This window comes from Acartia tonsa, chromosome 5, assembly GCF_053477335.1.
Source record: "Acartia tonsa isolate MP-2025a chromosome 5, ASM5347733v1, whole genome shotgun sequence".
NCBI lineage: Eukaryota > Metazoa > Arthropoda > Copepoda > Calanoida > Acartiidae > Acartia > Acartia tonsa.
The window spans coordinates 35,939,592-35,965,402 of record NC_137264.1 but is presented as its reverse complement, the minus strand read 5'-3'; the positions used below and the strand labels follow the sequence as shown (position 1 = coordinate 35,965,402).

The window sequence follows — 25,811 nt, the reverse complement described above, 5'->3', positions numbered from 1 at the left end:
CCAGTTTTGTTAGATCCGAGTGTCCAAAGGCACAATCTAACAAAACTGGTATTATCTTTATGATATTTTTTTTAATATTCGTGATAAATTTCTGTAATACGATGCTTTACATGATTTTTCTAACTCAGGGGATATTTTCGGTTTCGAAGCCATACTTGAAAAGAAAATTCAAAAAATAATTAAGGACCAGTTTCTAATAGCCCCGAGGGCCAAGACTTTTTAAGATAAATTTTTGGATTCAACTTCAATTTTTAATACTTCAAAAGCCAAATAAATGTTATATCATTATTAAATTATTTAGTCAGCTGTATGCAATAAATATCAAAATCGATATATTAATTAATCATTATTGCTTTGATTGTATTAGATTCATGAAAATTATGTTTCATTCAATTTTATTACTCGCACCTAAAAGGTCACAAACGTATAGGTATATAAAAGCAAAACAAATTTGTTAAAGCTAAGCATTTTAGAAACGTCAAGGAAAAAAGACAATGCTTATATGCCTAAATTATCCATCAGAGGAATACGTTATATTATAGTTTCTTAATAAATTTATCCCTTTATACAAAGTAGTTAGGATATTTTTTGTCGAAAGCTTGAGATTTCAATAAACGATTGACTTCTTCTTTTAAGAGAAGCCTCACAAGGGTCCTGGGATGGTTTTCAAATACATCCTTTCTATTTGTCTTGGTAAGTTTTAGACTATGTTAAAATTTAACTACTCCTCTGTATACAGAACCCTTGGATGCTCGGGGCGTAGCCGCTAGTTTAGAGATAAACCAATGACAGATAAATTGATATAGATCCCCAACTATAATAAGCAAAATTACCCCTTTTTTACATCACAACTTAGTGTTGAATCGTTTGGACAATCAACTAAATGAACCAATCAATCAAATTCAATAAAAGTCCCCATGGTTGTTTACTGTTTAGCCAAAAAATAAGAAAACTTTATTATAAGACTTTGGGAACTAGTGAAATAAACAGCCTAAAGTCCCCTCCCCTCCTAAAATGGCATATTTGTCAACTATTTCAGATGAATCAATAGCACTAGTAACTGGTCAGGATGTGGAGTTCTAGAGTGAGCCTCAAACAAAAAGGAAAACATACTTTCACAAAATTTATTTTAACAATTTGATTAAATAATGTTTATATCTAAAACCTAACTTTTTACAACTTTCAACATTGAAAATAAATCGCCAAAATTTATGTTTATATTTTGACTATATGTTTCATATTTTAACCAAAACCTTCTGGCAATTACATTAAACTTTAATCTAAAGGTTTCATCTTTTATAAAAGTATTTGTTTTTCTTTAGAATCAGCTTGTACGGTAAAATTTAGTTTGTTTGTTCAAATGAGTGCTACAGATATGCTTTTAATAAATGTATCAACTAGCTTAGGGGACATTGAAGTTTTAAATACACATTATCTCATTCGTTAGATTAAGTATGTTCCATCAAATCTTAATTGGTTATATGAAGATGGCACAGTCAACACTTTTCAACCAATTATTTTAATCTGCAGATGGGTTAATTTCATTTATCATTAATGGCGATATATATAAATTTGTCGTCCATTGTTTTGTCCATGATATCCCTGGTAGACACATATAAACAAGGATGACAACATCCATAAAAGCAAAGCTCTGAAATGGGTGGACAAAACGAACTTGTAGAGTGTCAGAACTGAATAAGCAGGATATCAATGCTTAAGACTAAACAAAATTGTAAGTAAATTTGTTGCAAAAGTAATTAGATATAGGTTACTGTTTAAGGACATACATACATATTTAGGACTTGATTATAGGGATGCTTTGCTTATAAGATTGCACCTTGTTGCAATAGGAATAAGTATTAAAAATCAGATGAATCGGATAATTTTAACATACAAAACTATGTTGTCAAAAAAAGTAGAAAAACAGCATGTTTTAAATGGACGTATGGACTTTAACGGTTATAGAGTTGTTACGCTTTCTAAGCCGTACACAACTGCTATTGGAAACCATGCAAAGTTTGAAATCAATAAGACAATTCTAACCTGTTTAAATTAACAACAAGAGCTAACCCTTATGGACAGACGGACGGACGGATGGACCGAAGCTAGTTATAGACAAGCTTAGCTTTTTTTAAAAGTAAAGGAGCTACACTACAGAAATTAAATTATAACTTGTTTTAATAGACATTGGGATTTGATTATGGAGGAAGTACCAGCATTCATGGTATTTCATACATTTTTAGAAGGTAACATTTTTATATATTTTTAACATTAAAGGCCTATTTAATAAAACCTAATTATGCAATTCTGTAATTTTTATATCTCTAATATTTCGGTAAACTTTCAACCTACACATTATCAAGCCCATTTACTAACCTAACCTATTATTTTTATTTTACAAACCTTAATTAAACTAACTTTGCCTAGCCTAACCTATCTATTGTTTCTATTTCTTTAACTTCTTTCTGTATACTTTGTACGTTACGAAGTGCTTGAATGGGGTATTCCTATTCATTCCTAAACAAAAAACTGGATAGGAATATCAATCTCATTTAAACAAAAACTCATTTCTATTCTAAAATGTGGTTTAATTTTGGTTTTTAAATTTCATTAATTTCTTTGGTATCATTTTTCTTTCTTTTAGTAATTATTAAAAATTCTAAAATCTTCCAAAAAAAATTAAAAATCTTCTAAAATTGATACCAGGGATATAAATGATCATACCAGGGAAATAAATGTATATTTACATCCACTATTTAAGGGGTCGTTTATATGGGAATGATATTTGTTTCTGAAATTCTTTAAAACGATTCCCCTTCTCTGATTAGTACACTTTATGTTTCTTGACTTCGGTTGTTTTCTTGAAACTTAATATTTTTATTCTTGACTACTTCTGGATTTTGTCATCCTTGGTAAAATTTTGTTCGAGCTCAAAAAAGCTTCTTTAATGTATAAAAAGCCTTTGCTACTAATTAATCAATAATCATTCTTATTTTACACTTTTCAGGGAAGCTCATCTTATCGAGCGCTTGGCATTCCTTTTCATTGTCACTGCTCTCTTTATTTTTGGAGGTAAAATAGTTTAATTCTCATTGCTTTATATGTAAATTAATTTGAATTAATATTGAAAGCTCTTAATAGTGTCTATAAGAAGTGAACTTGAAAAACTTCTTGCCGAAGTATCCCATATGAAGTTATATTAGAGTAATTGATTCTATTCTAATATGACATTATTTGGGAAATTTCTTGTAAATTTTTATAATCTTCTGCAGTAAAATTTTAAGTGTCTAAGTAAAATAATTTGGCAACAGTGATTTTTCTCTAATGGTACTAAAGTCTAGTAGGATCAGAGCCTTTAGGATTATTCCTTTACCTTGAATTGGCTTTTACATCTGCATTTTTTTTATTTTGTATAATTATGTTCTAATGTAGGATATTTTAGTGTTATTGGTCATTTTAAATGCTTTGTTGAAGTCAAGAAATGTTTTCTCCCAGTGTGGACCATTCTAAGATCTCCCCCCCCCCCCCCTCCACCTCCCGACTTTTAAGAGTTAAGGACAATTAACCACTATTGTTTTATTTTTCAGTGTATTCCATAGTTGGAATATATTCAAACTGGAAGGCCAGTCCTACAATAACTACTATAAGGTAATGGTAGAAGGTTTTTAATTTAATTTATAAGTTTTGAATTACATTGTTTTAGAAGTTTTTTGTTTTGTTTTGCATAATATATATTTCATTTTTAAAAATATTAGTTAGTTTATAAGGGTTAATGGTTCATGTCAAAAATTAATAAAGAGGCAATTACTTCTTCATACGTAATGTGCTATACTATACTAAATTTTGATTCATTGTCAATGAATTTTAGATGATCTTTAGACAAAGGGTGGTACCATTTATATAAAAACAATATGTAGTTAAAATTAATAAAAAATTATTTCAGCTCTACAAGAAAAAGTCTCCGAGAGGTAAAGAGTTTATTTGAAAAATTTGAAATATTGGATGTGTAATTTTAGGTTAGGTTAGGTTATATTGGGTAATGGGAAGCCTTGTAGTTGCATAGCATCGCAAACAGTGGTATGCAAAGCACTTTGTCAAAGGGGGGGGGGTCATTTTGAACATTTTACAAAGTGCCCCCATCGGTTCGCAGGTATAGGCCCCTGAGGGTAAGGCATAGGGAGGAAAGGTCACTCCTTCTCCTTATATTCTAAAATTAGGGGGGGGGGTCAATGCTCGATAGACACTATGGGGGAAAGTTTCATACATTTTTTGTATTTTTAGGTGGATTTTCCACAAGTAACAATATGTGCTGATGGTAATTTAAAATTCTTTTCTTTAAATAAAGAACCCGGTATTAGTGTCGGACTGATTATGACGAAACAAAAAAAATTAGCCAATGAGAGGACATTATTGACCAATGGTAAAATTCATAGTAGCCTCTCATTGGCTAATTTTTTTTGTTACGTCATAATCAGTCCGACACTAATACCGGGTTCTTAAATAAACAGTTTAAAATGTAAAGCATCTTCAGACAAATAACCCTTTGGTTGCACGACCTTTGTCTGGAAGTCATAACTTCAAACCTAGGACCTACTCGACGCTACTACGAGTTGATGCACTATTTGTTGTAGACTCACTCAGGAAGAAAGGGGACAATGGGCTGTTTATTACACGAGTCCCAATATTTAATTTAATAACATTGTCTTATTCCTTTGCTTAACACCTTTGGGGACTTTTTATGAATTTTTATGAGTATCTAAACATTTCAACAAATAATTGTAATTTATAGAAGAAGAATTTTATGTATCATCATTTGGGATGTACATCAATTTATAGGCCATTGTCTTACCCCTGTAGATCCCTAGTACATTTTTGGTACATTTTGGTATCCTAACAATTTGTAAAAAATATATTATTACATATGCATTTTATGTTATTCAGACTAATTTTCTACCTTTATTGTTTATTTATAGGATTGAATATGGATATGTCTATGGCGGTTGCTAATCAACAATTCTAGTAAAAATTTTAAATTTGCTAATTTTTCAACATTCTGATTATGATAGTACTGTCTTTAACCATTTTTATATTATCTTTTTTTTTCAGTTTAATATTTTTATTATTTTAGAATTGATTGAAAAAAGTTTATTTTCATCTTGATATTTAGCCCTACTAAAGAGTCTATTCCTTTTTTTATGTTTTTGTGAGCACCCCTATTTTATCTCAAATAAAATCTATTTTTGAATTTAAATACTATCTTACTTCTTTGTTACTTGTAATTATCACTGGTTAAACTGTCTTCTATAATGTTCAATACTTATTGAAATTTAAAGTGAATGGGAGGAAAGGAAACGAAAGTCTGAACTGCTGCAACCTGGAGAGACAGGTATCAGGGATCTAAAGGGATAAGACAATGGCCGATAAATTCATGTACATCTCTAATGATTACACACAAAATTACCCCTTCTGTAGATTAGAATTAGTGGTAGAAACGTTTAAACACTCAACTTAATAAACCAATGAATTGAAATTCAGTAAAAAGTCCTTAATGTTTTTAAGCCAATGAATAAAAAATCGTTATTGTAAAAATTTTGGGACTAATGTAATAAACAGACCATCGTCCCCCCCCCCCCTCTCTCTCTGGTCAGGTAATAGAGTTACTCAAGATACATCCTGTCTGATTCCACCAATAGCAGAATACAAAAGGAACATACAAGAGATCTCATTGGTTAAAATTGTGTACACATTTTGTTAAGTATGAGCTTAATTTTTTCACTTTGTTCATATTATATGTCAGCTATAATTTTTTGCATATTTTAGGATTAAGCTTTTCCTGGGTAAATTAATTCGTGTAAAAAATTCTTCCCTCATATAATTTGAATTATAATTTTTTCTAAAAATTATATCGTTGAATAAATTTGTCTAAAATTTCGTCGCCTGTATATAGTACATAACAAAACGTAAACAAAAGGTATGTCTGCAAAAATTCTTTTTTTAAAGAAGGTGTATTAACTTTTTTGCTTTTTATTTAAGATAGCTAGCCGGTGCTTTTAGTAAGTAGTAGATGTAAAATTTTTCAGAGAATTCAGATATGCAATCGGTTTTTTTGTAGACCTCTTATTTTTTAAGTAATTTAAGTTTTTAAAAAAAATAATTAAGTCTGTTTTAAGGTACTAAAACGCAACAAAATAAAAGAAGAAAATGGCCAGTATGAACAAAAATAGTAAGATCTTTAATTTGACACCTTACTTTTAAAATTCTGTTGAGTAATTATTGAAAAAATCTATTTTTTTTAACCTCGGTTTAATAAAAACTTTAAACCTTAATATTTTCTCAAACAGACATAAAAACATGGGTTCATATATACCTTTAGAATCAGAAAAATATTACAAATCCATTCTAAGCAAAATTGAAAAAAAGTAAAAACTTAAAAAAATAAAAATGGCCTAAAATATTATATTTTTACAGGCAACACCTAATTGTAACTATTAAACTAGCCAATCAAAAATCTCTAAAATTGACGAATCAAGAAGCTTCACCTCAAAACTTAACAAAGAGAATTGACAAAAAAAAGATAATGTTCAAACAATATATACAATAGATACTACAATAAAAATAGTGATACTTACATAACATGTAAAGAATGAAAAATTATGAACAAGTATGCTTCAGTCTGTTAATAAACTTCAAAACAATGCAGTTAAAAATGCATTATTGTTTCTTGTATTAAAAAAATATCTGTTACAGTGTATGTACATTTGTTTAGGTTTTGTTCAGGTTTTGTTCAAGTCAACCCTTTAAAGCCGAAAATTATGATTCTTAAAATAAACTTATTTTTTTTATTATAGTTTTATAAAACTTTTTCAATTTTGCTTAGAATAGATTCGTAATATTTTTCTGATTCTAAAGGTATATATAAACCCATATTTTTTATGTCTGTTTGAGAAAATATTTAGGTTTAAAGTTTTTATTAAACCGAGGTTAAAAAAATAGATTTTTTCAATAATTACTCAACAGAATTTTAAAAGTAAGGTGTCAAATTAAAGATCTTACTATTTTTGTTCATACTGGCCATTTTCTTCTTTTATTTTGTTGCGTTTTAGTACCTTAAAACCGACTTAATTATTTTTTTCTCGTATTCATTCGAATCCGGTGGATAGGAACCGGTTCTCATCCATACGAAAAAACTATGTCTAGCATCGTATTATATCCAGTTTTCTACGAATATAGAAATGTACAATCATAAGATTAAAACCAGTTTTTTTTAGCCGGTGCCTTCGGCACCACGGAGCTAAAAAAACTAGTTTTAATCTTATAATTGTACATTCTATATCCGCGGAAAGCCGTTTATAATACGATACGAGAAATAACTATTAAAAAACTTAAAATACTTAAAAAATAAGAGGTCTACAAAAAAAACCGATTACATATCTGAATTCTATGAAAAATTTTACATCTACTACTTACTAAAAGCACCGGCTAGCTATCTTAAATAAAAAGCAAAAAAGTTAATACACCTTCTTTTGACGAAAAATGTGGTCAGTTGGGCTATTTAGATATACAATGTCTTTTGGTCAGGTATTGCCAGTATGACCATCGCTGAGAAACAGAAACTCTTTATGTTGGAGGAATATGGTATTGATGCTGGCGCTTTTTCGTTAAGGGTAGGAATTAAGTAAAGTAGCGCAGCTTCTTCATAACTAAGTCTTGTCTGTATATAAACATGTATTGTTTATTGCTACAAATATTAACCTCACAATGAAACATAATATCATAAAACCGAACAACCTTGCAGCAGAGATATTGTAAATAACAATTTATACTAAATCCATAAAAAAACACGTGTAGGTTTTTACTCGATGTGTGCAAGTGCATATACTGTCCCATGTAGATGATAATTTCCCTCGAAATGTAGACGAACACAGTAATAGTGTCTGACTGATTATGACGTAACAAAAAAAATTAGCCAATGAGAGGCCACTATAAATTTTACCATTGGTCAATAACGGCCTCTCATTGGCTAATTTTTTTTTTTAAGTCATAATCAGTCAGACACTAGTACTGTGTTCATGTAGACTAATGTGATCTTTGTCAAAAGAACAAGGCTTCGCCAATGTTCTGTTATAGTTTGTGTCATAGTTTAGTCATGAAGTCAAGACGACAGTCAGACAATAGTTTTTTTGCTTCCATGTGAAATACTTTTTTTATTTTTTAATTGACGCCCTTGAAAAAGTTATTCTGCTTCCAAAGATGCTGTACGTATTGGTGCAAAAAATGGGGACAATTTTTAAATTGATTTGACGGGGCTGTTTATTTACGTCACAAGTGAGGGGAAAGAAAAGGGAAGGAGGAAAGAAACCCCCTAGAAGGGAGATGGGGGTATGACGTAACACGCCAAAACAATTTGAAATTTGTCCCCATTTTTTGCACCAATACGTACAGCATCGCTTCCAAACAATCCACATAAAACACGTGACAATTTTTTTTTCAGGACTTTGTATTCTCGTTGAATACCCAACAACTAACTGGTGTCTCTGGCTCTAAAGCAATGTAAGTAGGCTTTGAATTGCGGCGACAATGTTGTCCATAAGGACAACAGCAAGTTAATTAATGGTAGAATATAAACTTATTCTAACAACAAAATTAATTTGGGAAAAATTTAAAAACTATACGTCATACTCAGATGTTGTTTGGGGGCAACAATAAAATTGATGACCTTTTTTATCTGCACCCAACCTCCCCCAAAATACAGTATGTTACGAAAAACGACCGGTTTTTAAAATGGTCTAGCCCCCCTGTAATGAAGTTGTAACCCTATTTTTGTGTGTGTGTGTGCTCTTTATATACATGTATGAAGGTGTTTGTATCAGTCAATTAGATCAAAGAACATTTTCCGACATTCAGCAGGATATGAAAAAAATATACAAAATGAAAAAAAACAGACCCTTATATATTTTAAGTGAATTTTGGTTAAGCTAAAAAATCATAGATTTTGAGTTCTTGATACATACTTTTTGAGCTCAAATGACTTGTATGAGAGCTAAGAATTCGGGTAAGGTGTCTATGGAAGCAGAATTTTATGCTTTAGATAAAACTCGACACGATGCTTAATTTAATTTTACTAAGTGATTTTTCGGCTTAAGTAAAATTTACTTTTTAAAAATAAGGGTCTGAATTTTTTCATTTTGAATATCTTTTTTTATAGCCTGCTGAATGTCGGAAAATGTTCTTTGATCTAATTGACCGCAACAAACACCATCATACATGTATTTAAAGAGCACACACAAAAAAAATGGGGGTACAACTCCATTACAGGGTGGGCTAGACCATTTTAAAGACCAGTCATTTTTCGTCACGTATACTGTATTATGTTATATATTTTTCTCTTGTTGGCTACTCCTGGTAGAATATAGAGGATTTTCAAAAAAACAAAATTTCCCACAATATCTTTACAGAGTAGAATATGAGAGGTCGACCTAGATAAACAAGGATGACAACATCCATAAGTAGAGAAGCACAAAAAACGTGGATGGGAATATGTACAAGTAGATTTAAAGATTATTTATTAAAATCAAGAATAGATTTATTGGAAAAAATAAACACGAAACATTGTTTTATTTTGTATGTTAACGACGGTTAAAGTAAATTACATACTAGATGCGCATAACAATGGAAAACAATATTATTTTACTGCCATCGCAAAAAAGTTTGAAAATTGGACCAAAAATACCAAAGATATGGGGAAATATGTAAAACATATAAAAATAGCCAAAAACCTGCTAACAGGCAGTCTGATCGCCATCGTATTTTTTCTTAAAGCGCCAGGAAATTAATTTTAATGTCTATAACTGAAAAAATTTTGAAAATCGGACCATAAACACCAAAGATATGGTAAAAACTGTGAAAAATAAAAAACAGCCTAAAACCTGCAAAAAGGCAGTCTGGCTGTCATGACTGTTTTCTTCAAACGACGGGAAATTTAATTTTGATATCTTTACCTGAAAAAAATTTGAAAATCGGATCATAAACACTAAAGATATGGGGGAAAATGTGGAAAATATAAAAATAGCCAAATTCCTGCTAAAAAGCGGTCCTATCGTCTGGAATGTTTTATAATTAATTGTGCTCCTTAAAGATGGGAATGTTTTCTAAAAATTTCAGCTTTCTATCTTTTATAGGAGCTGAGTAAAACCCATTTCCCCCATAGCGTTACGGACGGACTGACGGACATACAAAGTGAATTATAGAGTAGCTTCGCTAATAAAAAAAAAACTTCTTTCGGGGAGAATCACAAAATATATGAAGACCTTTCATCGATCTATAAGAAGCTTCATTGTTAAGGAGAACCATATCAGTCTAGCGTTTCAGGAGCTTTCAGTTCAAACACAAGACAGACAGACACCCTCTTACTTTTATAAGTGTTAATAATAATAATTGTCAATCTTTTATGTTTAAAGGAATAAACTGACAACTACCTACAGTGCTAACCAACTTGTTTCTTTACAAGATCTCGTGGACACAGGTTAATTAGTTTTTTTAGCTTGGCTTTAAAGCCGATTATTTTCTGCTGGATTAGAACTGGATCTGAGCGATATTAAAAATTCATGAATAGTATCGTATTTTTTTTCATTTTACTATCAGCGGAGAGATGTCTTTAATGCGATGCAATAAATATTTATTCTACATTCATGGTCTTGCAGATCAAAATTTAGTTTGTTAGTAATAAAATCAAATAAATATTCATACTAATCTTTCTCAAGGCAAGTTTACGAGAAAAAAAATTAAGAGAAGAAAGGTAACTGTACAACAGAATGTTTAATCTCTATTAAAAAAAAAACGTTTAACATTGCGTGATATGCGTTTGGTTTAAATAAAATTAATGAGGTGGATACACCCCCCTTGATAAGGTTCTACACCTTCCTTGTTTTAAATAGCATTGCGAAAGTCTTAGAGGTCCTAATAGTATGTTTGTAAAAGATGCAAGACTAAGTGAAAAAGAAATATATTATGTTTGCAGCTTCTAAAATAACTGAAGAAGCTGTGTATCCAACTACGCAAGGAGATACTACTATTACTACAGGTATAAATAATTTGATATCTTAAAACCAAAAGGATGTTTTAAAAATGATATTTACCTAGCTTTTTCAGCCTTTTAGAAATCTTTGGGTAAAGACAATTAGTTATCCTTCTCATTTATTTTTCATTATAAGGTTATTAGATATTATTTTTAACATTAAATTCTAGAAAAATAGCTTAAAATCCTTGTATAAACATAATAATAATCGGAGGCCTATCAATAATACAAAGTAGAACGATGTCTGCCTGTCTGTTTGTCTATATGTTTGTTTGTCTGTCTGTTTGTTTGTAGCGAAGGATCTCGCTAACCGCTGAACCGATCGGGTTCTCCTTTACAGGGTAGCTTCTCATAGGTCCTGGGAAGGTTTAATGAAAAATACCCCCCAACAAAAAAAAATTCTTTTTAAAACTAAAATCAAAAAAGTGGGGTCGACTACCCCCCCCCCCCCTAAATTTTTTTAAAATTTATCTTTTAAATCTAAATTACGAAAAATTGGTTTGATTAAACCTCTTGGGGCAAAGCCCCTACGGGCTAGGGACGAAGCGGCTAGTAGTTTCATAAATTAATTTATTGATGAATTGACTATTTAAAGAAATAATTATTGAAAAATTAAAGATATTTCAATTTTTACAGTTTCAATTCTAAAGTTTGACTCATACTTTAAACTTTTATATAATTCTAAAAAATACTTTATTTTTTACCAGAACCAACGACTTCAACTACAACAATAACAACAACCACAACAAGTACTGCATCTACTAGTACAACAACAACTGCTTCTACTGAAACAACTTCTACAACAACCACTTCTTCGCCAACAACTATAACTACTTCTGCTGGATGTAAGGTTTTTGGATTTTACAATTTGCTAGTGAGTTGAAAAAGAGAGATTGGCAGCTACATTTTTTTAAATGCGACTAAAACTCTTATAAGTCGAATCCTAATAATAAAGTAACAGGATGTCTATTTGTCTATCTGTCTGTTTGTGTGTAACGAAGGATCTAGCTAAGGTCCTGGAAATGTTTATAACTATTTGGGGGTAATCCCAAGAGAAATCACAAAAAAAAATTGAAAATTATTTTTCGCCTAGAGACTTGATCGCAAAATAGATAGATATCGCAGAGGCTTGAACCAAAAAAAAGTGCCACTAGAGGCCTCTAGGGGCGTAACCGCAAGTATATTATATTGTATCTTGGAAATAGTTACTGGAAGGGGGAAAACTTAAGGTTAGATACTGGCTGACATAAAAACGACAGTCTAATGACGCTATAACTACATATATATTGACATAATAACAACACAATATTGATAAGGTAGATTTTAACAATTCTCGAAGATTTATTGATAAATGATATTTGTATTCCTACGTCTGAAAAAAAAACCTCCTATGCTTTCCGCGATACTTATCAGTAGTTAGTTTATCTTATCCTATCGTATAAAAAAGCAAGCTTTTTTGTCTGTAGCAAAGAATCTCGCCAACCGGTGAATCGATACGGTTCTCCTTTAGATTAAAGCTTCTTATAGGTACAGGGAAGGTTTTATCTTTTTGGGGGGAAGGGAAATCGCCCTTAGGGAAAAATTACCCCTCATTTTTTACTTCACTTTAAAACTTAAATTGAGAATGGGTGGAGGGGTTGACGTTCCCATCAACCTTAAGTGCCCCTAGAGGCTTCTAGGGATATAGCCGCTGGTTTTATTATAAAGTATGTTTAAGGTGCATCAAACAATCCCAAAGCTAATAATTGTGGAGATAGGCAGGGAACAACTACAACAGCAGCCTCAACAACAACAACAGCACAAGGACAAACCACAACTAGTTTTACAACCTTAACTTCATCTACAAGGTTATAATAAAGTAAAAGGATGTCGCTAACCACTGAACCGTACTTGGTTCTCCTTTACAGGGTAGCTTCTCATAAGTCCATCCTCCCAAGAGAAATCTCCCTAGAAAAATCCCACCCTACAACAAAAAAAGAAAATCTAAATTTAAAAAAATGGCTTTTGGATTTAACTTCCCTCTCCTCAAGTGCCTCTAGAGGCTATATACTAGTGGCTGTGCCCCTAGAATCTACACTGTTAAAATTATTTTTTTCTTTTAGTATCAATTAAAATTTAAATGGGGAGTATTGGACCCGTAAGTATGCTGTAACTACATAATTAATATATAACACTATATAGTACTATTTATATAACACAATAATTATCATTATCACAATAAGTATCAATTCATACCTTCTGGCATATTGATCAATACTATACAGTTTAGTTTATTAATATGGTAATATTTCATACCCTCTAGAGTATGGGAAAATACGCTAGAGAGTAGTTTATTAATATAGAAATATTTCATACCCTCTAGAGTAAAGATCAATACTATACAAATTAGTTTATTATTATAGTAACAATTTATACCTTCTAGAGTAAGTATCTATACTGTATAGATTAATTAATACAGAAACCAAGCGTGCACACCTCTCATGGAAGTGTTATAAGCAATGGCTTGGTTGTTTTAGACCAAGACATAATGTTACCTTTTATGGTTAAATTTATAGTTTTGATTTTTATAAGTATAGTTGACCATAGTTTTTATTTTTAAGGATCTGTGTTAAGCCCTAAACATCTTTAAAGTCATTTTTTTTTTACTAAATTTACATTTAAATTATTGTTTTATGGCTCTGCTTGGTATGTTTGTTGATATCATAAAATGTATATGTACATATAATCAAATATTATAAACTGATCTTTTATCCAAAGTAAAACAGTTTTATACTCTACAGGGTATCAAAAATTACGATAGAGAGTATAAGAAACTTCTATCATATTGAATTTTATTACACTAGTGGCTTCGTCCCTAGCCTCTAGGGGCTTTGCCCCAAGAGGTAATAAAAAAAGTAAGGCGAAATTCGTTAAAGGACCAAGGAAATCTTCTACAAAACATAAAGGACCAAGGAAATCTTCAGCAAAAAAAAAATATAAAAAAATGGGGGTGGGATTTTTTTGTTTTTTGGGGAGTTGAGGGTGTCCCACCCCCCAAGAAAATAGCTTAAAACCACCACAGGACCAATAGGTATATACCCTGAAGAGTAGAATCCAATCGGTTGAGTGGTTACCGAGATCTTAAGCTTCAGACGGATGGACAGATGGACGGACAGACAGACGGAAGGACGGACGGACAGACATCAAGCTACTTTGTATTATAGATAGAGCGTATTGGATAATACTATTTATGCACATTCTTTATTTAGTAATACATATTACTCCCAAGAACACTAAGTAATACTCAATACAGTATTGAAATCTTCCTTGTATCATAATAAGTTTTTTTTTGCTAGAAGATATGGGATGATACTATACATTAATGAAATGAATATATGGTATTATCTAATGCTAAAAAAAAATCTATTTTTAACAGTGTAGGGGGCTCTATATTTAAAGGGGTATATAAGGGTTTTAAAAAATAACCTAAAACCATACCAAGAATTAAATCTCAAATTAAAATATCCTAAAACCATTCCGTGGACTATGGAAGCTTCCTTAAAAAGGAGAAATTTATCAGTTTAGTAGTTTTTGAAATCTTAAGCATTGCACAAAAAAACATTGTATTTTATATAAAAGGATTAGCGATTTCCCTTAAACTGAATAGTAAAACACAACACCCCGTCCTTTCGAATAAATTTAATCTTATTTGTAGGTAAGGATATTTTGGGTAGATTATAGCCTACAGGAGAACCCCCACAAGTTTTTTTTTGTATTTGACATAAATGCCACTTAAACGATTATTTTTGTGTGTTATCTTTTAATCTTAATGTTTTATGTTTCTTTTTTTCATGCCTTTCCCCCTCCCTTTTCAATTCACATCATAGTATTCGCCTCCCCTATATTTTTGTACAACCATCTTAAAGCAGGGACAATGGAATGATATTCTGACAAACAACTGTAAAGGAAAATATCCCAATAACCCCCCCTTCCCATTTCCTCCCCTTCTTTTCAGTTACATGACAAAAACAAAATATACCACCAGATACTTAATAAGGTTTCATGAATTTTGTAGAATTGCTGGTTAGAATAGCTACCCCTGATCTTAAAGTAAAGATATACATTTTTCTTTTCTTTGTGAATTGTTGGTGCACATTTAAACATAATCATTTGCTATCAAAGTTAAGTTTAAATGTTTTGACTTTGCAGAATGCTTTATCATACCCTTATTTTTTTATTTTGTTTGTAGGTGCAATTGATATTGAGTTTTTTTTTACTTCAAATATATTCCTAAGGTTTCTAACTGTATGGTTCTTCCTTTTTCTTACTTGAAATTTTTCTTTTATTTAAGCAATATAAATATTTTTAGTAGCACAACATCAACCTTGACTTCATCAACAACAACATTATCAAGTTCAAGCACAACAACTAGTACAACTTCTACAAGCACAACCACTACTACAACAACAACCACAACTACAACAACAACAACAACTACCACCACAACATCTACTACTACAACCACTACAAGTACAACTGCACCAGGTAAAATCATTCAATGACGACCAGTTTATTCTCGTCATTTATTAATATCTATCTTCATTGAATATAATATTATGGAAGGATTGGTTCAGCCATTTACGATATCTTAGCTGATACACTCGCACACAATTAGAAAATTAGGATAGTTTCCAAATAAATGGGAAGTGGGAAAGAAAACCCATAAAAAGAGATGGATATGACGTCTCATGGTAGATTTTTGGAACACTTTGTAAAGCTGCCAAATAAACATTTGGAATTTAAATTACAAGAGCGTGAAGAATGAGAATTTATTTAACACCTTAGTAAAATTAAGCGGATTGAATACACCCCTCTATTCCCTACTGGACAAGGATATATACCCCATTAAAACACCCCTGGCAAAACCCTATGCACCAACTGATTACAACATTTATTGCTTTAGATTTGAAACCGTTGTTGGACTTCTTTGTTAATCCTTATATAGAGGAAGAAAGGCAAGCCATACTGGGAGAAGCTACTCAACTTCTTAAAAATGTTTATAGGTAAATATTTCTGTTGTAAAAATATGTATATATTGTAAAGGACAACCACTTCGGTAAAGACAGACAGACAGACATACACATATCCTGTTACTTTTATATAAGGATATCATCTTGAATAAAAAACCTTAAAATTGTTAAAAATTTTACTTTAGACGGTAAGAGTACTGTAATTCTAAATCCTGCTTTAACTAATCACTGCTGCGCTATTTGTGATATAATTCCAATTTCTTAATAGAGAGGGGGCAATGGCAGGCATGTATGGTAAGATCTTAAAACTGTTATGGTACTCTGCCCTACCCTGTGCGGATCTTAATGGGCTGAATATGAATCCTATGCTGAAAGAATGCTCGTTTAGTGGCAAAAAGTAAGTTTGATCTGAAACAAGGATAATAAAATCCATGAACAGCTTGTTAAAAATGACGCTAAATAGTGAAAAGTTTACGATTTGGGATGGTTTTTTTCATTTTTTACAAAATTCTTAAAACGGAAACAGTCTGATGGAAATACACTTGTTGTCAAGTTGTACGTTTTGTTATCTTCGGTCATGAGCACTGGTATCTAAAGAGGCGAGCCAATAACCGATAAAATGATGTACAACCCTATTCTTAAAACATCAAAATACCCCTTATGTAAATTAAAATTAGTGGTTGAAACGTTTAAATACTTAACTTAATAACTAACCAATCAAAATTTACTCAAGTATCCAAAGTTGTTAAGCCAACGAATAAGAAAACATAAGAAGACAAAACATTGCCCCCTCTCTCTCAGTCATGAGCACCATTTTTTGCATCCAGGTATAAATGTTCTGAGCTGTTCAAGATGGTTCCTACTGACCGTGGCATGTGCTGTTCTTTTAATGCTCAAGATGCCATTAAGTAAGTTGCATTTTTTTTTTTAAATCAGTCAAGGTCGTACAGATGGACATACACAAGCAAGGCCCTACTTAGAAATACTTAGAGAGGGAGCTTCACTCTTAAAATTGACGAAGCCCAAAATACATAACTTTTGCACCACATCGTCTTTCTGTGACGTCATATTCTCCATCGTTTTTTAGGGATTTTCTTTACCACTTCTCTTCTCATCTCCCTCATTTTAGGACGTCACAGGAAGACGACGTGGTGCAAAAGTTATGTATTTTGGGCTTCGTCTGAAAAAAAATCATAAGATATTTAAAAAATAGATTTTCTTTATATTCTGGAAGAATTTTAACCTTTGATGTCAAGGTGCAATATCTAAATAGTGAATACTTTTGTGCTAAATATAAGTTTGATGATTTACTTCAAATGTAAAGTTGATTGTGATTCTAAATAAACAATATCTTTTAATGCGATTTAAGTATTTTTAAACGGAAGTTTTTCTATATTTAGGACTGGTCGTACGTTCATAACAGTTGGCTCTTTTAATTAATTTAGACAAGTTAGAATTGTCCTATCGATTTCAAACTTTGTATAATGATTCCTATAACAGTTATTTACGATTTAGAAAACGTAGCAACTTCAGAAAGATGTATTTTTTTACCTTTTCAACAACATTTTTGTATGTGATATAATTATCTCATTCATCTGATTTTTTAATACTGAGGTGAATTCTTAAAAAAACTTTTAGTGAGGCAAAATTATCCCCTCTAAATTTAGCCAGCCTCACTGATTTTAGTGGGGCAAACTGATTTTAGTGAGACAATTTTTTTAAGAATTCACCTCTGATTTCTAATACAACAAGATGAAAAATTATAAGCGAAGCAACTATATAATCAAGTCTTAAAAATGTAAGTATGTCCTTAAACAATATCCTGCATTTAAGCTGTTTTACAACAAATTCACCTACAATTTTGTTTAGACATCTTATTTCAGTTCTGGCACTCTACAAGTAGTAATGTTCGTTTGTCCTACCGATTCAGAGCTTCGCTTTTATGGATTTTGTCATTCTTGTTTATTTATTTCAGGACTTCACAATATTCCGAGTTGGTGAATAATATGAGAGCTGCAGACGCAAAGATAAGAAATGAAAGTGAAAGGTATTATTAAAAGCTTTTCCAGTATAGCTTCGAGACCGAATAACATACAATGGATTAGAACCGGTTCTCAGCCGTACTGAAAAATCATGTATATAATCGAATTATAAACAATTTTCCACGAATATCAAAATAAAAATCATAAAATTTATACCAATTTCATTACCTAGACCTTTGGCCCTTCGGGGCTAAAAACCTGGTTTTAATTATATATTTTTTTATTAAAATATCCACTGAAAGCTGTCTATAATGCAATTGGATAAATAACTATTCTACAATTAGGATTATCACTAATCTAGGTATGTTATCATCGTTCTCTAGATTTGAAATTTTGTATGATGTGTTTTGTATCAATTAAGCACGATTTTAAAAAGCTAATTGCAAGTGTTTTTTTTAATTCAGAACCTAAACGTCCATTTTAAAAACTAAAATGCCTAAGTAAAAGATGTCTCTCTGTCCTTAGCAAAGGATCTTGTTATCTTAAATCTTATCATAATTCTATGAAAGTTGTATAATTATTTTAGGTGAGGATAACGCCAACCTATCAAGAGAAGTCGTCTCAAGAAAAAAATGACAACTCTACTTTCTTTTCAGTTTGTCTGTCCATAACTAAAATTAACAAACATTTAACTGTCCCTAGATGTCTCTAGGGAAGTATATAAAGATTTCCTTTTAGTTCTCCTGTATTGAAGAAAATAACTCCTGGCAAGAGCAAAGGACTTTCTTTGGTTCTCGATCAAAACTCAAATAAAGCCAGGTAAACAATGTCAACAGATTTGGGAAGAACGACCATGAAGCAAAGTAATTATTAAATAATCCTATATATAGAATTTTGAACAGTAATTAGTGGAGAAGTAACTCTTTAACTGACGCATAACTTTATTTCTTACTTCCCTTCGTTTAATGGTTTACCAAGTTAAAGTAAGATTTAAGTCTGTTTCTTTTGCGTAGATTATCATTAGCAGAAGCATACTCAGGTGCTTTTCTTAAAAGTGACTATCAAGGACAAAGATCCCTTCTATCATTAGTTTTTAGATTAATCAAAGGTAAAATAATTAAAATAAATGTTTGGTAGTTTTTTTATATTTATATTATGAAACCCATTCCCTTTACCCAAAACCTAACCTAAACTAGCAACAACATCAAAAAAAAACAGAAAAAAACTCCCCAATCCATTAATTTCAATTTATTTCAAAATAGAGGGGGGATCTTATAGGAAAACTGCTGTATTGATAGTTTTTTTTAATACTTAAATGCATATTTCAGTTTTTATTCAATGTTCAACATGTTTCGCGGATTTCAAGTTTTTCTTGGTGATGCCACTGAGTTTGCTGTGATGACTGATAGAAGCTATATTATGGATACAGGCAGATATATTAACTTGGATATTTCAGGTAGTTTGCGCATTTTTTTTATATGATGGTTCACGTACCTACGACTGCATATTGTTGAAAATTAAATAAAAAATATTATCTATAATACAAAGTAGAACGATGTCTGTCTGTTTGTGTGTGTGTGTTTGTTTGTCTGTTTGTTTGTAGCGACGGATCTTGCTAACCGCTGAACCGATCGGGTTCTCCTTTACAGGGTAGCTTCTCATAGGTCCCGGGAAGGTTTATAACTATTTTCTAGGGGGGTGGGACACCCCCAACCCCCCCAAAAATAAAAAGATACCACCCCCCAAAAAAATAAAAAATTTTCTTTTTAAAACTAAAATTAAAATAGTAAAGTTGACTAACCCCCCCCCAAAAAAAAAAAAAAAAAAATCCCCCCCCCCAAAAATTTTTTTTTCTTTTTTATTTTAAATCTAAAATACGAAAAATTGGTTTAATCAAACCTCTTGGGGCAAAGCCCCTAGAGGCTAGGTGCGAAGCCGCTAGTATAGTTATATAATAAAACTATTTTATCCCTAAAAAAAAAAATGCACTAATGTAGGTAGGAAGGGGACACTGGACTGTCAATTATACTGGTACCCAGAGTTTAATAATACCCGTTCTCATTTGTTAGCTTTAAAAAACATTGGGTACCAATAACAAATATTAATGGGTTGGTTTGGAAAATATCAGTGTCCAAGCTTCTCTATTAGAAATTTAATTTAGAGAAGAGTTAATTTTGTTTTATTATTATTTCTATTACGTTGACCATCCTTTTAATGTTGAATTTGATGATCTTGAAGTTTTTAACTGTTGTTTAGGATATTTTATTGAAACCGGGGATGGTGTGAAGGATCTAGACCCTGCTGATAGAAAATGTTATTATCCAGAAGAAAAAACTTTGGATCTATACAACACTTATACATATAGCAATTGTAGGTAAAAACTCTTTATTAGAAAAGTGGGATTTAGACTTTCATAGGCAGGCATACAGTCTTTATGCAACTTTTGCATAAATCACTACTATATTACAAGTTAAAGTGCTTTTTAAAATAATAGGTGCTCTATGTATATTTCTCCTTTTTAAGTTCAGAATGCTTTTATACTTTTTTATAGGTTTGAATGCATCTTAAAGAAACTTGCCTTGTCGCTAAAATGTGTTCCATGGTATATGCCACAGGGTAAATAAATGAATCCTTATATAAAAGTAACAGGTTGTCTCTCTGTGGGTCCATGTGTCTGTACCTTAATATTTCGCTAACCGCAGAACAGATACGGTTACTTTTTGCAGTGAACCTTCTTCATCTTGGGTCGTAGCCGCTTATATTACATATTTGTGTAAATACTAAAACATAAGTAATATTTTATTCTTTTTTGGTATTTTAAAGCTAATACATGAAAGTGTTTCCACCGATATTAATTTCAGGAAATTAGTGCTATAACCCTAAATTTTGTAAGAAAGATTTATTTTATACCATATTTTCAGGAGAATTGGCCTACCAGCCATACTACTTTACATAACTAAAAGTCTATAATACCCACTTCAGTGTTATTTAGTCTAGCCAATTATTGTTTAATTTAGTGCCAGGCTATCCACCCTGTGATCCGTGGAACGGCCGCACATTCCGTGACCAGCTACCCAAGGTATCAGCAGCTGACTGTGGATGTCTGCCTGACTGCCAAAGCTCCTCATTCAGTATTATGAGTAACTCTGCCCCTTTTAGGTAATCGTGTAATTAACAACAGTTTAACATTAACAAAACGTGTGATACATAAACAAAGAGGAAGCCACTTATAATTCCTAATAAAAATGACGTCATGCAATACAAATGGCTAAAGGTAGGCCATTTACTATTGGTCTATAAAATGTATATTGGCCTTTCATTGGTCATTTTCATTGTATGCCGTCATATTTTATTAGGAACTTTAAGCCGCTTTAACAAAGATAAACAAAACAGAGAAAAGTAAGAGAAAAAAAATATGTTCTTAAATGAACTGCATTTAAATATGAACAATGAAAAATGTATAATGTACAACCTCATATCGCCCCTGTAGAAAACAATTTGTCTAAAACAATCATTTTCTTCACGAAGTGTCAAAATTAATTTTAAGTATAAAGATGTGACAATAATCTTAAAGGATGATTAAACACAGAAGATACTTTTTTAGGAGATGTGATTCCTATAACTTGAATTTGTCTCCGCTGTGCAAGATTGATCTAGAGGATGGACTCAAACCTGCACCCTGGGCCCATGCAGCCAAATATTCATTTCAAAATAATGATAATAATAATACAGTAATGCCATTTACTATTTCTAATTAAAACTTCGGTGGTATCCCGTCGTCCCCTGACCCAACCTCTTCTTCCATATGATATTAAAATTGAAAATAAGGAGGGTAGTTTATTTTCCTATAACCCAATTTAATCTGACCTAACGTAATAACCAAACGAAAAGCTATCCCTTTTTAACTTTTTTTGTGGGAGGGGGGCTTGGATTTCAATAATAATGTCAAAACTTCTTACGGTAAGTATTTTCTTTTAAGATTTACTATTCTTATTCTAACTTTTATTGATATTAACACACTTTACTTTCAGATTCCCAGTTATTTGGCTGCAATCAACGACACAAACAGGTTACAATTCATCTTTAATAACAGAGCAGACCGACACACAAATTAAATTGTATAATAGATACACTATAGTATGGGGTGTATTCGAAAGAAGCATCAGCCGAGAAAACCACATTCTCACTATAGCGTTACGGACTGACGGAAAGACAGGCGCATTGCCGAACGGACGGACAGACAATATAAATTATAGAGTTGCTTCGCTACCAAAAATAACTTTATCATGTTAAGACTAGTTTATGATCCTGTAGAACTCAAAGAACAAGAAATTGTGTACAACTTAACTCAGGTTGGCATCAGCTTATAACAACAAGGAAATTAATTCAAGAAAAAAACCACAAAACCTATACGTGATTTTAAGCTGTCGTTGAGGGGCATCACATAGTAGAATTGACGAACTTTTTAACTGCCTCAACATGTTTAAAATGAACGTACGGACATTTTGGTAATGATTATAGAGTTGCTACGCTTTCTAAATCGTACCTAACTACTAAAGGAATCACCATTCAAAATTTGAAATCGATAGGACAATTCTAACAAGCCTAAATTAACGAAAAAAGCTATTCGTTACGGACGTACGGACGGGCCGACCCTAATTATAGAAAAGCTTCGCTTTTAAAAGTAAAGGAGGGGTTTTAAAGATTCATTAAATGAACTTTTTTACAAAAAAAAAATATTTGTTATTTTTAGAGAGTGAACTATGATGCATTACTGGAAGATTTGGCTGTTCTTAATATCTATTTCAGCAAACATTCACTTCCAGGTAAACTTTATTAATAGAAGGTCTATTACAATTAATTTAGGATATTACTGAATTTAGATCATTCGGATATTGAGATATTCAAAATCAGGAGTAAGGTATAACCAGAAGCGAAATAAATTTAAAGTAATATTTTTTTTTTGGGGGGGGGGGTAAGATAAAAAGATCGTCAATTCTACTATGAGTTGCCCCCCAACAGCTGCGGAAAAAAACACATTAATTTCATTGTTTGTATAATCAGATTAAAAATAGCCTTTAAATTGCGGAATATTAAATCAATTGTTGAGTTTTTGTAGCATTATGAATTAATTTGATTCACAAGGAAATTTAATGTTTGTAACACCTTTAATATATTATATCAATATTACATTGCAATAGTTTTAACTGTTTAGGGTATACAAAAGATGTAAGCAAAACTTGGTCTGCTTTTATTGGGTAAGTCAACTGTAGTTGGAACATTCAGCAAAATTTCAGTGTGTATATTTTTTCGCCATTTAATTTCAAACTGAATAATTGAAAAAAAGTGAAACTATTGGTAAGTGCACATTTAACATATTGTCAATAGTACATCTATAACTTACAAAAACACATCAGTCTAATTTACACCTAAGTCAAATATATGTATTATATGTTCAATACTTGTATTTGAACAACCTTACAATTTCAATGTCCCTGGGTAAATGTCATAATATAGTAAGTCTAATTAAATTTTTCAAAGTGTTGTAAGGTCACATTCTGTTTTATGTTTTAGCAATATTGGAGAAAATCTTGGGCTATGCCTTGGCATAAGGTAGGTCTAAAATAAGACTCTTTAATACAGGTGATGCTTATTGTAAAAGGCTATAATTATTTAAAACAATAACAGGAATGGAGGAACTCAGAAAAAGGGTTAGACCTAATAATATCACTATATTTCACACTAGCTGCTACGGCCCTAGGGGCCTCTAATGTCACTTGGGAGGAGGAAAGGGGTCAAAAAAAGGAAAGGAAAGGGGGAGAGGTAATTTTTTTATGGGTGAATTTTCTTGGGATGTTGGTGGTCCCCTCCCCCAAAATAGTTATAATCATTCCCAGGGCTTATGAGAAGTTACCCTGTAAGTAAAGGAGCTTTCATCGTTTATTGAGATCCTTCGGTTCAAACATACAGACAGACAAACATCCTGTTACTTTATATAGATTATATTTAAACTAGTGTCATGTCATTGATGGAACTGATCTATTGGTTGGTAATTATTTTCTCCAGAAGAAACTCATACACACAAAGGTACACAAGTCCGTGCACGGTCATAACACACAAACATTGAATGATAATTAGTTGAAAATAAAATATATTTTCATAATAGTCCAGTGTACCATCTAATTCTAAATCAATTGAAAATTAGGGAGTAGGGTATTTTTTTTTGTTAATTACATTAGGTCAGGTTTTATTATGTGATATTGAGTACTGGTTAGCCCCGCAGGAATAAAACATATAAGGAAAAAAAACTCCCCCCATATTATATTTTTTAAATCAAAACTTAAATGTGTCAAAGCATTAATATCAATAAATATTGTATAAAAGTAAATTAAATTATTTATTTGAAAAACTAAAATAAACACTTATTTTTAAAAAGTGAAGTGGATCTTTCAGACAGATAAAAAGAGTAGGGAAAGCTAATCGTTTAACAACAATATTAAATGGATCCTTTAATTTTATTTTTAAGTACATTTAGAGCTCATTCTGCGAGTATTACCATCGTATAATGTTTTATTTCAGGAAAATTCGTTTAACAACAATATTAAATGGATCCTTTAATCTTAATTTTAAGTACATTTACAGCTCATTCTGCGAATATTACCATCATATAATGTTTTATTTCAGGAAAATTCGTATGGATTGATTTAATATAGTTACATAATGCTATAATGTTATATAGTTTATAAATATAAAAAGAGAGATATATGAAAGAGAACGAATTATAAAATTATTTTAATTTTGTTTGTTAATATTGTAAACTTAGAACTGTAATCTCATAAATTATAAATAAGTATCAGATATGGAGCATTTCTTTTGATATAATAATAACAGCTACTCTATAATTGGGGATGTCTGTATCTTTGTCCGTTTGTAATAAGGAAGTAAAAGAAATAAAAAGAAAATTAGTCAAAAACTTAAGAAAAAAAGTGCATTTTGTATAATGACATGTTGTTACGTATCTGTAATATAAAGTAGTTTGATGTGTGTCTTTCCATCTCTCGGTAACCGCTAAATCGACAAAATTTAGTTCTTATGCTAAAATAATATGATATTCAAATTATGAGACAACACCAGAAATTGAATATCAATGTTTATGTGTATTTGCAAGAGAAACCTAGATTTTCGACGCTTTCCCTTAAAGTGCCTAGATGTGCACAACCACACCTCCCCATTTAAAAAAAATAAATCGAAAAAGTGTGTAGTTATTCGTGAATCAGAATAGGTTAGGATATAAAGAGTAGAGGATAGCCCCCTAGATTCAGGGCCTCCCTGCATGGGTAAGCTTTTAAAAATATATCACTTAAAACTGGAACATAATTATTATCATTATCCTTTTTTTAATCGATTCCAAGGAATTATTGAATTATGACCAGCTATATATAAAAAATTTGAGGTTGTGGCTTTCTAAAAAAAAGTCCTAATAGTTTTGACTTAAACGAAAATGTTAAATATAATTTCAAATCATTCTTAACTTTTTCAAACATACAAAAAGAAAATATTCTTCATAATGTAAAATTTTGGTTTAAAGTATAACGACATTAAATTGTAATATACATACAGTAAAGGCATTTAGACTCCATAAGTGTTAGGTTATAGGCCTAGGGGCTTAGTTGCTCCAATTTTGATCATTATATTAGAAAAATAAACTGAAAAGCCAAAGGATCGAGTCCCGATCATAACATATAC

The 25,811-nt window shown here is 31.3% G+C and overlaps 1 protein-coding gene across 1 annotated transcript; it reads left to right on the top strand.

Moving 5' to 3' along the window:
* The first annotated feature begins 1,037 nt into the window (after positions 1-1,037).
* Positions 1,038-24,923, top strand: LOC145319384 (uncharacterized). Its single transcript, XM_080161498.1, has 33 exons — positions 1,038-1,103; positions 1,323-1,336; positions 2,185-2,246; positions 3,008-3,072; positions 3,588-3,648; positions 3,944-3,968; positions 4,282-4,315; positions 4,974-5,019; positions 5,334-5,386; positions 7,579-7,664; positions 8,492-8,550; positions 10,458-10,522; positions 11,018-11,080; positions 11,782-11,919; positions 12,792-12,921; positions 15,423-15,598; positions 16,017-16,116; positions 16,352-16,480; positions 16,911-16,991; positions 18,059-18,130; positions 18,804-18,884; positions 19,394-19,521; positions 20,322-20,439; positions 20,617-20,681; positions 21,083-21,224; positions 21,670-21,796; positions 22,097-22,134; positions 22,360-22,417; positions 22,819-22,891; positions 23,281-23,323; positions 23,640-23,678; positions 24,081-24,152; positions 24,750-24,923. Exons 1-33 carry the CDS (start codon positions 1,070-1,072, stop codon positions 24,766-24,768), a joined length of 2,496 nt encoding a protein of 831 aa, XP_080017624.1. The 5' UTR covers positions 1,038-1,069; the 3' UTR covers positions 24,769-24,923.
* Positions 24,924-25,811: the final 888 nt, after the last annotated feature.